Source organism: Muscardinus avellanarius (assembly GCF_963383645.1).
Source record: "Muscardinus avellanarius genome assembly, chromosome: 15".
Lineage (NCBI taxonomy): Eukaryota > Metazoa > Chordata > Mammalia > Rodentia > Gliridae > Muscardinus > Muscardinus avellanarius.
Genome location: NC_137801.1, coordinates 32,494,233 through 32,508,410, shown reverse-complemented (window position 1 = coordinate 32,508,410; position 14,178 = coordinate 32,494,233). Strand labels below are relative to the sequence as shown.

Below are 14,178 nucleotides of genomic sequence, written 5' to 3'. Positions count from 1 at the left end.
TAGGTTGCTAAGAGTCTCATTAAATTGCTGAGGCTGATCTCGAACCAGCAATGCTCCTTTCTCAGCTTTCCAAATTCTGTGATTACAGGCATGTACCACCATGCCCATTTTTAGGTACTTTTAAAAATAAAGAATCAGCCAGGTGTGGTGGCCTGTAATCCCTGGAGGCTGAGACAGGAGGATTGCAGGTTCAACAAGATCAGCCTCAACAATTTAGTAAGACTCTATTTCAATTTGTGTGTGTGTGTGTGTGTGTGTGTGTGTGTGGTACTGAGAATGGAACACAGGTCCTTTTACCTCTGGGCTACACCCCTGACCTATTTTATATTTTATTTGGAAACGAGGTCTCATTAAGTTGATGAGAACCTCACTAAGTAGCTGAGGCTGGCTTTGAACCTGTGTGATCCTCCTGTCTCAACCTTCAAAGTATGGGGATTATAAGTGTGCACCATGCCCAGCTTTCAAAATTTAAAAGTTAAAAGAGTTGTAGCTTGGAAGTAGAATATCCCTGGCTTCAATCCCTAGTGCCAAAAAAAGAAAAAAAGTGTAGACTTCATATTAAGAATCATCATAAGTTAAAAAAAATTGCATACTTATAAAGGATAACTCAGGGAAAAATTTCTTCAAAAATAAACATGGAGCGCCGCTCTCGGGAAGACCCGGTTCCAGGCTAGGGGCGGGCGGCCCGGTCCACTCCCAGGAAGGCCTGGTTCTGGGCGGGAGGCCAAGCTGCGGGTACCGAGGAACTCAGCGCTGCTGTGCTGCGCCGGGCTGTGATGCGCTTAGAACAGCAGATCCTGCTCTGAGCAGTGAGGCTGTGGGACTCCGCTCTTGGAAGGGAGAAAAAATTCATTGCTACCGAGTGCCTGATCCCACAACCTCTTCAAATCACACACACTGTCTTCTCCTATTCAAAAAGAAAAAGAAAACAGAAAAGAAAAAATATTGGAGAGGGGTCAAGATGGCCGCGGTGGCAGCCAGGATTCTGGAGATGCAGACAAAACATATCCAACTGACCTGGAACTTTTGGAAAAATTCCCTGCAAAGGGGGACTGCTCCTTCCTTATATGCTTAAGAATCCTGGACATAATCTGTAAGGAGGGAGCTCAGCGGAGACCTAGGAGGAAGGCGGTATTGGCAGTGGTGGCTGCAGTGGCAGTGGAGGCTTGTATTTGGGAGAGGCAGAGATCTGATCCAACCCACCCTGATCTTCTGAAGAAATTGCCCCAAAGGTGGAATGCTACTGTCACACATGCTCAGGAATACTGGACAACATGCAGTGTGGGAAAAGTTTGGGAAAGAATCGAGATGGTGGAGGCAGCGGCAATGGCAGCAGCCAGTACTTAGGAGAGGCAGAGATCTGATGCAACACACCTGGATCTTTTGAAGAAATAACCCTAGAGGCAGAACGCTACCACCGCACATGCTTGGGAACTTGGGACAACATGCTGTGTGAAGAGGGTGCTCAGACTGAAGCCTGCTGAGGGATGAGGCCGGTGCCGGGAACAGTGAGGCCAGGATCAGAGCCTGCCATAAGGCAAGGCCAGTGCAGGCGCCTCTGAGGCCAGGACTGGACTGCCAAGGGGTTAGGTCAGTGCCGGGGCCACCAAGGCTAAGATCAGAGCCTGCAGAGGGGTGAGGCCAGTGCCAGGGCCAGCCTGGTCGGGATTGGGGCCTGCCATGAGGCAAGGCTGTTTCTGGGGCCTTCAAAGCCGGGACTGGAGCCTGCCAAAGGGTAAGGCCAGTGCCGGGGCCACTGAGGCCGGGATCGGAGCCTGCCATGAGACAAGGCTGGTGCTGGGGATTCCGAGGCCAGGATTGGAGCCTGCCAAGGGGTAAGGCCAGTGCCGGGGCCACTGAGGCCGGGATCGGAGCCTGCCATGAGACAAGGCTGGTGCTGGGGATTCCGAGGCCAGGATCGGAGCCTGCCAAGGGATTAGGCCAGTGCCGTGACCAGCAAGGCTGGGATCAAAGCCTGCCATGAGGCAAGGCCGGTGCGGGGGCCTCTGAGGCTGGGATCAGAGCCTGCCAAGGGGTGAGGCCGGTGCCGGGGCCAGTGAGGCTGGGATCGAAGCCTGCCATGAGGCAAGGCTGGTGCTGGGGATTCCGAGGCCAGAATCAGAGCCTACCTAGGGGTTAGGCCAGAGCCGTGACCAGTGAGGCTGGGATCAGAGCCTGCTGTGAGGTGAGGCCGGTGCTGGGGCCTCTGAGGCCGGGATCGGAGCCTGCTGAGGTGTGAGGCTGGTGCCGGAGCCAGGGAGGCCGGGATCGGGGCCTGCCATGAGGCATGGCCGGTGCTGGAGCCAGCAAGGCTGGGATGAGAGTCTGCCGGGTTGCCAGGCCAGTGCCAGGGCCGTCAAGAGTGGGATTGGAACTTGCAGTGTGGCATACACAGAGAAATATCACAGAAAAAAAAAAACAACCAGATGCTTTCCCTAATATGCAAAAACTAGGAAGAAATAGGTGATAGGAAGAGATCTAGTTGAAGAAAGGGCCCTATAGAGGAGCAATTAAGGTGACCAATCAGAGGGGATGGGATAGGGGAGGATGGAATCTCTTTAAAACTCATGATGTACAAAAACAAATGTATCAAAGTTAATCACCAATCAAGCATGGGATGGAGGGAGGGGGAGGGAATAGAATGGGGATTGGATAAGGGCTAATTGGATGATGCGTGCTTGTATATCCTCACAAGTCTTGTATTCCATTGTGATGCATGACTACAATACACCAATAATATATATATATATACACAAATATATATGTATATATATTTGTATATATATGTGTGTGTGTGTGTGTGTGTGTAAAAAAATAAAATTAAGACTGAAAAAATAAATATATAAACATGGAGCTAGGAGTGGTGGCGCACGCTTGTAATCCTCACACTTGGGAGGCGGAGACAGGAGGATTGCACAGGTTCAAAGCCAGCCTCAGCTATTTAGTGAGGCTCTTAGCAACTTAGTGAGACCCTGTTTCCAAATAAAGTATAAAATAGGTCTGGGAGTATAGCCTGGAGGTAGAAAAGCCCCTGAGTTCCAACCAGATTACCACAATAAATAAATAAATAAATAAATAAATAAATAAAATAATAAAATAAAATACATGGAAGCACCATCTAGAATAAAAAAGACGGCAAAACCCAGGCACAGGACTAGAAATCGACTTTGCCAAAATTTGGATAATTCCTCTGTATTTATTAAAATGAGAAAACTCTGAATTGAATCACACACTTTATTTTGAACTAATGACAATAAAAATAAAACTCTGGCCAGGCGTGGTGGCGCACGCTTGTAATCCCAGCGCTTGGGAGGCAGAGACAGGAGGATCTCGCAGGTTCGAAGCCAGGCGCGTGTGCTGGCTTAAGAGACCCTGTTTCCAAATAAAAATACAAAATAGGTAGAAGGGCTTCCAGGAACCCCAGTACCACAAAAATAAATAAATAAATAAATAAATAAATAAATAAATAAATAAAAATAAAACTCTGAGCAATAGTTTATTGGTTAAGTTTCAGAGGTACAGTATGAAGCAATACCAGATGACAGACTGAGTTGCGTTACTCATAACTGAAGGCTTCCATTGCCGCACTGAAACCTGAACGCGGAGCGTCTACATCTGCAGCTTCAGTTTCAGGCCCGGGGCAGCCGTGAAGTGGAAGGTGCCACTCCACTCGAGTCCTCGGATGTCAGTGTATTCCCCTTCGCCTTCCACCCTGCAAGGGTGACAGATGAGTTTGTGCATTAACCAAGATCAAGTATTTACAGATCAGATATCAGGCTGGCCAGCGTATTTTATCCTGTGTCTGAAACATACCTTTCCACTTCCTAATTTTTTTTTTTTTTTTTTTTTTTTTTTTAGTGGTACTGGGGATGGAACGCAGGAGCCTTCTACCTCCAGGCTACACTCCCAGACCTTTTTTATATTTTTTATTTGGAAACAGGGTCTCTTAAGCCAGCGCGGCTGGCTTCGAACCTGTGCGATCCTCTTGTCTCAGCCTCCCTAGCGCAGGGATTACAAGCGTGCGCCACCACGCCCGGCTACTTCCTAATTTTTAATAAAACCAGCATCCCAGCTGGGCATGGCGGCACACGCTTGTAATCCTGGTACTTGGGAGGCTGAGACAGGAGGATCACAGGTTTGCGGCCAGCCTCAGCTACTTAGTGAGGCCCTCTGCAACTCAGTGAGACCCTGCTTCAAAATAAAAAGAATAAAAACTGGGGCTAGGAGTGTAGTTCAGAGGTAGAAAGCCCCTGGGTTCAATCCCCAGTACTGCAAAACAAACAAACAAACAAACAAACACCCCAGCATCCATCTTGCTTTTATATTCTGTGAAAAAATACACTATTCCAAGCACTGTCATGATGCAAATGTTGGTGTCCAGAATGTGAAGATCATATAAGCTAACTTCACATAAAACCAAAAAATCAGCTACAAAATGAAAAGTTCATATTGGTTATTTTACTGAATCAGTTCATGCACCTAGCCAGCAAACACAGCAAATCAGCTGTGTTTGAGGAGCGTGGCACGCGCTGGCGCTCTTCTGGGACCCTGGAGGGGCGGGACAGCACTCACTTAAACAAGCAGGCTTCTCCCCCAGGCTCCACTTCCTCCCTTTATTAGCATCAGTGGGAGAGTTAGTGTATTATTGGGAGAGTTAGTGTATTATTGCCACCAGCTTGGGAGCCAAATAGGTAAACAGTGTTTGGCCCTCCTCACAATGGATTCACACTGACCACTTCATATTCTAGAAATAAGAAAGAGATATTTATAAATAAGCTTGACCCTCTGGAAGGCATGGCCTGGTATTCAGTGGGAAGATTAAGCTTGTAAGATATACTCACATTTGATTTCATTTTTGTTTTTCCTACACTCATATGCTCAGAAAGGACAATAGTGAGTATATCTACAATTTGAAAACTGGCTAATTTTGCTTATATTTAAAAAGGTAGAGCCGGGCATGGTGGCACACATTTGTAATCCCAGCATTCGGGAGGCTGAGACAGGAGGATCGTGGTTTGCGGACAGCCTCAGCTACTACTTAGTGAGGCCCTCCGCAACTCAGGGAGACCCTGTTTCAAAGTAAAGCATTAAAAATAGGGGCTGGAGGTGTAGCTCGGAGGTAGAATGCCCCTGGGTGCCATCCTCAGTACTGCAAATAAATAAATAAATAAATAAATAAATAAATAAATAAATAAATAGCCTTAGTAGGGCTGGAGATACGGCACAGTGGTAGAGCACTTGCTGAGCATGTACAAAGCCCTGGGTTCAACCCCTAGCAAACACACACACACATACACACACACACACATGTATTTTTGGTCTGAATTTTCTCAGTAATTTCATTACGTTTTCCAATTGCAAGGTGACTGTAAAAAGTTCTGTAACGGTAGAGAGATAAGAAGGATAAGTAAAAAATCTAATAGATTATCATCAAGAATTATATTCTCTTTTTGAGGCTTATGATAGTCCTAGTCTCTCTTACAATATTCTCTACCCTCTAAAATAACAATTATTGGAAACAATACATTGCAAAAGAATATTTAGCATTAACTAAATATAATTGATAAGTTGGGTCCTGCACTCCTGTGACTTTGTGTCACATGACCTCTGCAGGGCAAGGGAGGGGCCGAAACCCCCAGGAGAATTGGGCGTTCCCGCGAGTAAACCCCCATCTCGCGAGATGCATACCTTGAAAAGGAGAGCCCGCGTCCTCTAGCTTCGGACAGGCACGCGGGCCCCACGGTGCCTCGCCCTGATCCCCGGGAGAGCCTTGCCATTAAAACTGTACATGCCACGTGTACCGGACCTCTCTCGTGTTTTTCACATTCCGCCGTACTCACATTATTTTTTATTTTACTCGCATAATTTTTTATTTTACTTAACATTTGGTGCCGAACCAGGAGAACTCTTGGGTCCCTCCCCTTTTTTTCTTTTTTTTTTTTTTCTCTTTTTATTTTTACTCTCTTTTTGAGCCCTGGACTCTCCAACCCGCCAGCAGCTCAACTGTGAGGTCCCACACCAGCGCTCTGCTTGCAGGCGTTGCTCCTACCACTGCCGCCGCTGCTGCCCCAGGCCTGCCTGGACCGTAAGCCTTCTCCCCCAGCCCCGCGCTCTCCGGGAGAGCCGTCGGCCTTCTTCCCACCCCGGGCTCTGCTGAGAGTCTGCGGCCATCTTTCTGGCCCTGCACTCTGCTGAGAGCCGGTGGCCATCTTTCTGGCCCCGAGCTCTGCTGAGAGCCCGCGGCCATCTTTTCGGCCCCGCACTCTGCTGAGAGCCAGTGGCCATCTTTCTGGCCCTGCGCTCTGCTGAGAGCCGGTGGCCATCTTTTCCCGCCCACATGCTCTCTTCCGGAGCGCCGGCGGCCATCTTCCACTGCCACCACAGCCGCGGCCACCACCGCCGGGGCATGCCGGCTCCGCCAGCTGCCAGGCTGCCAGTTCCACCCGCCCCGAGCCAGGCTCCTTGTGTGATGCTGGCACCTGCTCTGCCCGCCGACCGCCTGCGCGGGCCAGGACCTCTGCCTGCCGCTTGGACCTCCTAAAAACCACCGTTCCAGCTCAGCGCTCCAGTCACCGCCAGGACCTCTGGCCGGTTTGCCCCGCCCGCCCCGAGCCAGGCTCACTGGGTGGTGCACAGCCGGCCTTGGTATCCGCCGCAGTCACCCGCGCCAGGCGTAGCTCTACTCGCTGCTACTGCTCCATTCCACCCGCCCAAGCCAGGCTTACTGGCAGTGCTTCTCAGAGACCAGCCTCAGCGTCTGCCATGTGCCTAGAAGCCATTTTGTCTCCAAGCCACGCCGCCTGCGTGCCACCGTTTGATCCCACCTGCGCCGGCCGCCAGTGCTGTCCACACCAGCCACCGGCATCCGCGCGCCCCAGCTCCACCGTGCCCCCAGCAACTTCTCAGCGCTTGTCACAGCCAGCGCTGGCCGGCAACGCTTCACTCCAGTAAACTGCCTCCTTCCCTTGGTTAGTGGGTTCCAGACTTGGGTCTTCCGGTCCACTGGGACCCCAAAATCCAGGCTCTTGGTGACCAGGTCATCCTCCGGTTTTGAGAAGGAATGAAGATGTTCTTCCCTATCTCTTAACCTCCGTTTCCGAACGATTGAGCGGGGAAATCGGGGATGCCCATATTCTGTTCTTCGTTTCCGCCCGCGAACCAATTATGGGAAGTCGAACCTTTATACTAGCAGATGCCCTGAGAGCCTGTCTGTCTTGATACGAGTTGGGAAATGGGTTGTGGTGGCCCAGGAACAGTTAGGAACTTTTATAAGCGGTCTGGTATCCCTCCAAATGCTCTCCCCCATCAGCTGCCATTTATTTTCCCGCCAGCCGCCATTTCGTGATGGCGCGCAGTCACTGCCTGGTGATGTCACAGTCGCCATCTTGGCCCCCACCAGACTGCAATTTTGTTGGGCGGCTGCCCAGCCACTCCGCATGGTCCTAAACGCACTCGACTTCTGGCTCCCTTTCTGGTCGGCTTGGGCACGCCCTAGGTGCTGCGGGAAACGCCGGGACCAGGCCAGGGTTGGGGCGACACCCTCTGTCTGCCCTTGGGGAGTCCACGTTGCCATTCTTGCTGGACACCCACCCCGGGACACGCTCTTTGTGTGTGAGTATAGGTCCGTCGCAGCTGACAGAACCTTAACATGGCATCTAAAGTTTTAATTCCAGAGAGAAACAGGCGGAGATGGAGCGTACACTCCGACTTTGCCAAAAGGCAGATCCCTGGTAGCTGCCCTTCGGCTGGCGGTGGCGGCTCAGCCCTCTGGAGCGCCACCTAGGTGTGGAGGACTGCAACGACGACTACCTCCAGGAGCCTGCCTGAAGTGGGGTGAAGCCACGCCCACCAATCAGACTGTGCCCGTGTGGCCAGGAGGACCACTGGAACAGTGCCCTTGGAAAATGGTGAGCCCCAGGTGCTTCAACACAGGGGGAGCACCTTTCCAGACCAGGCCCCCCCACTGGCCCTACTCAGCCTGGCTGAAGACTGACGGCTCCTGGATCCCTCAACCTCAATCCTCCTTGCCAGCTCAGGGTAGCTCTCCAGGTAGTGAGTAAGCCAGTCTCCTTTTTGGTCGCTTGTTCAATCTCACAATTTGTTTTTTTCTTTAACAGCCCTCGCCTGTTCAAGCCTCCTCAAGCGCATATCACTAAGCTGTCCAGGGTAACCTCCAATTTGCACTGCAGCTATGCACCCACCTGCCCCACCTTCTGGGGGACTGGACTCCCAACTCCTCCCGGCCTGGGGCCCCTGACGACGGCCCCACCTTGACAGCAGGAAGAAGCTAGAGGGTCCAATTGTCATCTCTTATTCCTACCATCAAAAGGCCGGGATGATAAATTGGGTCCTACACTCGTGTGACTTTGTGTCACATGACCTCTGCAGGGCAAGGGAGGGGCCGAAACCCCCAGGAGAATTGGGCGTTCCCGCGAGTAAACCCCCATCTCGCGAGATGCATACCTTGAAAAGGAGAGCCCGCGTCCTCTAGCTTCGGACAGGCGCGCGGGCCCCACAGCGCCTCGCCCTGATCCCCAGGAGAGCCGTGCCATTAAAACTTTACATGCCACGTGTACCGGACCTCTCTCGTGTTTTTCACACTCTGCCGAATGTTAAGTTGGGTCCTGCACTCATGTGACTTTGTGTCACATGACCTCTGCAGGGCAAGGGAGGGGCTGAAACCCCCGCGAGAATTGGGCGTTCCCACGAGTAAAACCCCCATCTCGCGAGATGCATGCCTTTAAAAGGAGAGCCCGCGTCCTCAAGCTTCGGACAGGCGCGCGGGCCCCACGGTGCCTCGCCCTGATCCCCGGGAGAGCCGTGCCATTAAAACTTTACATGCCGTGTGTACCGGACCTCTCTCGTGTTTTTCACACTCCGCCGTACTCACTTATTTTTATTTTACTCGCATTTAATTTTTTATTTTACTTATCATTTGGTGCCGAACCGGGAGAACTCTTGGGTCCCTCCCCATTTTTTTTCCTTTTTTTTTTCTGTTTTCTCTTTTTATTTTTACTCTCTTTTTGAGCCCCGGACTCTCCGACCCGCCAGCAGCTCGACTGTGAGGTCCCACACCAGCGCTCCGCTTGCAGGCGTTGCTCCCACCACTGCCGCTTGGACCTCCTAAAACCGCCGTTCCCGCCTGCCCACGCCGCCCGCCGCTGGAATGGGACCGCGCCGCCCGCGGACTGCGCCACACCGCGCGCCTATGTCTTCTCCGCGCCTGGCGTTGCTTAGACCCGCCTGCCGGGGCCGCCTGCCTCCTCCATCTAGGCGGCCGCCACTCTGCTAAACAGCCCCCGGCCCGCCAAGTCCAGCCCGCGCTCCAGCTGGTTCCTCCACTTGGACTCGCGCCCTGGCGCCCTTCACCCTGTGCCTGCCCACCCCTGCTGCCTGGGCCTGGCCATTCCGGTAAGCAGCCACATGGAATTACTGGGGGGGGGGTCGCCAGCTTTGGCCCGCCATCTTGGACACGTGGAATCACTGGGGGGCCGCCATCTTGGCCCCACCATCTTTAACCCCTCCCACCTCATGGCCTCACTGGAGGCCTCGCCATCCTTAACCCCTCCCACCTCATGGCCTCACTGGAGGCCTCTCCATCCTTAACCCCTCCCACCTCATGGCCTCACTGGAGGCCTCGCCATCTTTAACCCCTCCCACCTCATGGCCTCACTGGAGGCCTCGCCATCTTTAACCCCTCCCACCTCATGGCCTCACTGGAGGCCTCACAATCTTTAATCCCTCCCACTTTCCACTCCTAACCAATCCTAGGAGTCGGCGGCCATCTTTCCGGCCCGAGCCAGGCAGCTTGGCACTTGCTCTGCCTGCCAACTGCCTGCGCGGGCCAGGACCTCTGCCTGCCGCTTGGACCTCCTAAAACCGCCGTTCCAGCTCGGCGCTCCAGTCACCGCCAGGACCTCTGGCCGATTTGCCCCGCCCGCCCCGAGCCAGGCTCATTGGGCGGCGCACAGCCGGCTTCGGTGTCCGCCACAGTCACCCGCGCCAGGCGTAGCTCTACTTGCTGCTGCTGCTCCGTTTCACCCGCCCAAGCCAGGCTCACTGGCGGTGCTCCTCGGGGCCCAGCCTCAGCGACTGCCACGTGCCTGGAAGCCATTTTGTCTCCACGCCGCGGGCCCGGCAAGCCATGCCGCCTGCGCACCCCCACTGATCCTGCCTGCGCCAGCCTCCAGTGCCGTCCACACCAGCCACCGGCATCCGCACGCCCTGGCTCCACCGCGCCCCCAGCAGCTTCTCAGCGCTTCTGTCGCAGCCAGCGCTGGCTGGCAACACTTCACTCCGGTAAACTGCCTCCTTCCCTTGGTTAGCGGGTTCCGGACTTGGGTCTTCCGGTCCACTGGGACCCAAAAATCCAAGCGCTTGGTGACCCATTGTCCCCCGGTCCACTGGGACCACCCTGTGGATGACCAGGTCATCCTCCGGTTTTGAGAAGGAATGAAGACGTTCTTCCCTATCTCTTAACCTCTGTTTCCGAACGATTGAGCAGGGAAATCGGGGACGCCCATTTCCTGTTCTTCGTTTCCGCCCGCGAACCAATTATGGGGAGTCGAACCTTTATACTAGCAGATGCCCTGAGAGCCTGTCTGCCTTGATACGAGTTGGGAAATAGGTTGCGGTGGCCCAGGAATAGTTAGGAACTTTTATAAGCGGTCTGGTATCCCTCCAAATGCTCTCCCCCATCAGCTTCCATTTATTTTCCTGCCAGCTGCCATTTTGTGATGGCGCATAGTCACTGCCTGGTGATGTCACAGTCACCATCTTGGCCTGCGCCAGACTGCAATTTTGCTGGGTGACCCGCTCGGGCGCGCCCTAGGTGCTGCGGGAAACGACAGGCCGGGGCTGGGGCGACACTCTCTGTCTGCCCGTGCGGAGTCCGCGTTGCCATTCTTGCTGGACACCCGTCTCGGGACGTGCTCTTTGTGAATATAGGTCCGTCGCAGCTGACAGAACCTTAACATAGCATCTAAGTTTTAATTCCAGAGAGAAACAGGCGGAAATGGAGCATACACTCCGACTTTGCCAAAAAGCAGATCCCTGGTAGCTGCCCTTCGGCTGGCGGTGGCGGCTCAGCCCCCTGGAGCGCCACCTAGGTGTGGAGGACTGCAACAATAACTACCTCCAGGAGCCTGCCTCAAGTGGGGCAAAGCCACGCCTACCAATCAGACTGCTCAGCGTGTGGCCAGGAGGGCCACTGGAACAGTGCCCTTGGAAAAGGGTGAGCCCCAGGTGCCTCAACACAGGGGGAGCACCTTTCCAGACCAGGCCCCGCCGCTGGCCCTACTCAGCCTGGCTGAAGACTGATGGCTCCTGGATCCCTCAACCTACATCCTCTTTGCCAGCTCAGGGTAGCTCTCCAGGTACTGAGTAAGCCAGTCTCCTTTTTGGTCGCCTGCTCAATCTCATGATTTGTTTTTTTCTTTAATAGCCCTTGCCTGTTCAAGCCTCCTCAAGCGCACATCACTAAGCTGTCCAGGGTAACCTCCAATTCGCACTGCAGCTATGCACCCACCTGCACCCCCTTCTGGGAGACTGGACTCCCGACTCCTCCCGGCCTGGGGCCCCTGACGACGCCCCTTGACAGCAGGAAGAAGCTAGAGGGTCCAATCGTCATCCATTATCCCTACCATCAAAAGGCCGGAAGCGGGTTTCGGCACCAAATGATAAGTAAAATAAAAAATTAAATGCGAGTAAAATAAAAATAATGTGCATACGGCGGAGTGTGAAAAACACGAGAGAGGTCCGGTACACACGGCATGTAAAGTTTTAATGGCACGGCTCTCCCGGGGATCAGGGCGAGGCACCGTGGGGCCCGCGCGCCTGTCCGAAGCTTGAGGACGCGGGCTCTCCTTTTAAAGGCATGCATCTCGCGAGATGGGGGTTTTACTCGTGGGAACGCCCAATTCTCGCGGGGGTTTCAGCCCCTCCCTTGCCCTGCAGAGGTCATGTGACACAAAGTCACATGAGTGCAGGACCCAACTTAACACCGAACTCACATTATTTTTTATTTTACTCGCATAATTTTTTATTTTACTTAACAACAATAATTATGTAAACATGACTGAAAAGAGTCTTTTAAAACGATAGTGATTTTTCTTTTATTTAAGCTTACCTATTTTCATTGAAATTTCCAGTATACTTCGCCCCATTTGGGAATATATAAGTCCCCCATCCATGAAACATATTGTCCTTAAATTGTCCTTCATATACTGCTCCTGAAAAATGCTCCAGTCTTCCAAAACCATTCATCTGTTTGTAATAAAGGAAATGACCTCAGAAACTAAACTATGCAGTTTTCCCAGAACCTTTTAAAAAGAGACATATACAAGTCTCTCTTATGGCCAGGCATGGTGTTGAACACTTGTAATCCCAGCGCTTGGGGGGTCTGAGACAGGAGGATCGCACAGGTTCAGGTTCGAAGCCAGCCTCAGCTATTTAGTGAGGCTCTCAGCAACTTAGTGAGACCCTGTTTCCAAATAAAATAGAAAATAGGTCTGGAGTATAGCCCCTGGGTTCCACTCCCAGTACCACAATAAATAAATAAATAAATAAATAAATAAATAAATAAATAAATAAATGCTGGAAAAACTGGGTGTGGTGGCGCATGCTTGTAATTCCAGTACTTGGGAGGCTGAGATAGGAGGATTACAGGTTCGAGATAAGCTTTAGCAATTTAAAGAGACTCTCAGCAACCTAGTGAGACCCTGTTTCAAAACAAAAAATTAAAAGGGCAGAGGGTGTAGCTCAGAGGTAGAATGCCCCTGAGTTCAATTCCCAGTACCGCAAAACCAAACAAAGCCCAAACCAACACTAATACCTTGTCATCTCTCCAGTTTCCTGTATAGACAATCCCATTAGGAGTGGTGTGAACGCCTATCCCATTTCTCTCATAGTATCCAGAAGATGTTCTTACACAGTCACCATCTAAACAAGGGAGACATACTGAAGTTTTCTATTTCAATGGGAATTATGTGTGGCTCTGTAATTGAATATTTATGTCTAGGTAAATTCACAAGTGCACCCCTATGTAGGGGCTTTTGGGGGGTGCTCCCTAGCACTGAAACCAATGAGACCAAGATCCAAGGACTGGGAGCACTGTAATCACTGAGATCTGGGGCCAGAAGTCTGGTAGATATCGAAGGTTTCCAAGGCATATTGCCTAGACCCGAGATTTGAGTTTTTATGTAAAATCTTTTCATCTATTAAGATTTCTACGTTATTTAAGTTAATAACATAGATACAGAAATTGATTGCTGAAGCAGTTTTATGAAGTGTGAAGGTCTCAGTCAGGGTGGTGACACATGCCTATAATTCCAGTACTTGGGAAACCCAGAAGAGGATCACAGGTTCATGGTCGGCCTCAGCAACTTAGGGAGGCCCTAAGCAAATAAGTGAGAAACTATTTCAAAATAAAAAAAAAATAAAAACAGGGCTGAGACAGCCGGCCTTTTCCATCCCCAGTACCGGAAAAAAAAAAAAAAAGGGCTGGGAGTATAGCTTAGAGGTGGAACACCCCTGAGTTCAATCCCCACTACAAATAAATGAATGAATAAATAAATAAATAAATAAAATGTTAGTCTCATTTTTATTCTTAAGCTATTTAATTTTTTATATAGAAAAAGTAATTGAAATGTATGCTTACCATACTTGTCTCCATTTGGAAATATAAAGCTTATCCTGTATACTTCTGAAGCTGCTTTAAAAGTTTAAAAAGAGTTATATAAGTTTAAATATTCATATAAGACCTACTAATAAATGTGCTATAAGCACTATCTAGAGAGACTCACTTCACACAATCACAAGCATATCATGATTCCTGCATTTCCATTGTGCAGAGTAGGGTCCTGAGGAAATAAATAATTTGGACTATGATGTATTTTTATTGATTTATCATAACAACTTTATTAACATATAATTCATATACCACAAAATATATCATTCAAAAGTATGTAACTCAATGTTTTTAGTATATTCACAGAATTATACAACCATCATCCTAATCTGATTTTAGAATATTTTAATCACCTCAAAAAGAAACCCTATCCCCATCAGCAATTATTCACCATTCCTCTCAAAAATCCACTCCCCATTGCCCTGATAACTACTAATCTACTTTCTGTCTCAATGCCTTTGCCTGTTCATTTCTTTTTAAGTAGATTCATA

At 50.8% G+C, this 14,178-nt stretch overlaps 1 protein-coding gene across 1 annotated transcript; it reads right to left on the bottom strand.

Moving 5' to 3' along the window:
• Positions 1–3,609: 3,609 nt before the first annotated feature.
• MORN2 (MORN repeat containing 2) lies at positions 3,610–12,264 on the bottom strand (the record flags this gene model as incomplete). The annotated part of the gene is made up of 2 exons (XM_080711134.1): positions 3,610–3,712; positions 12,128–12,264. The coding sequence occupies 2 exons, from the start codon at positions 12,262–12,264 to the stop codon at positions 3,610–3,612; spliced, it is 240 nt and encodes a 79-aa protein (XP_080567260.1).
• Positions 12,265–14,178: the final 1,914 nt, after the last annotated feature.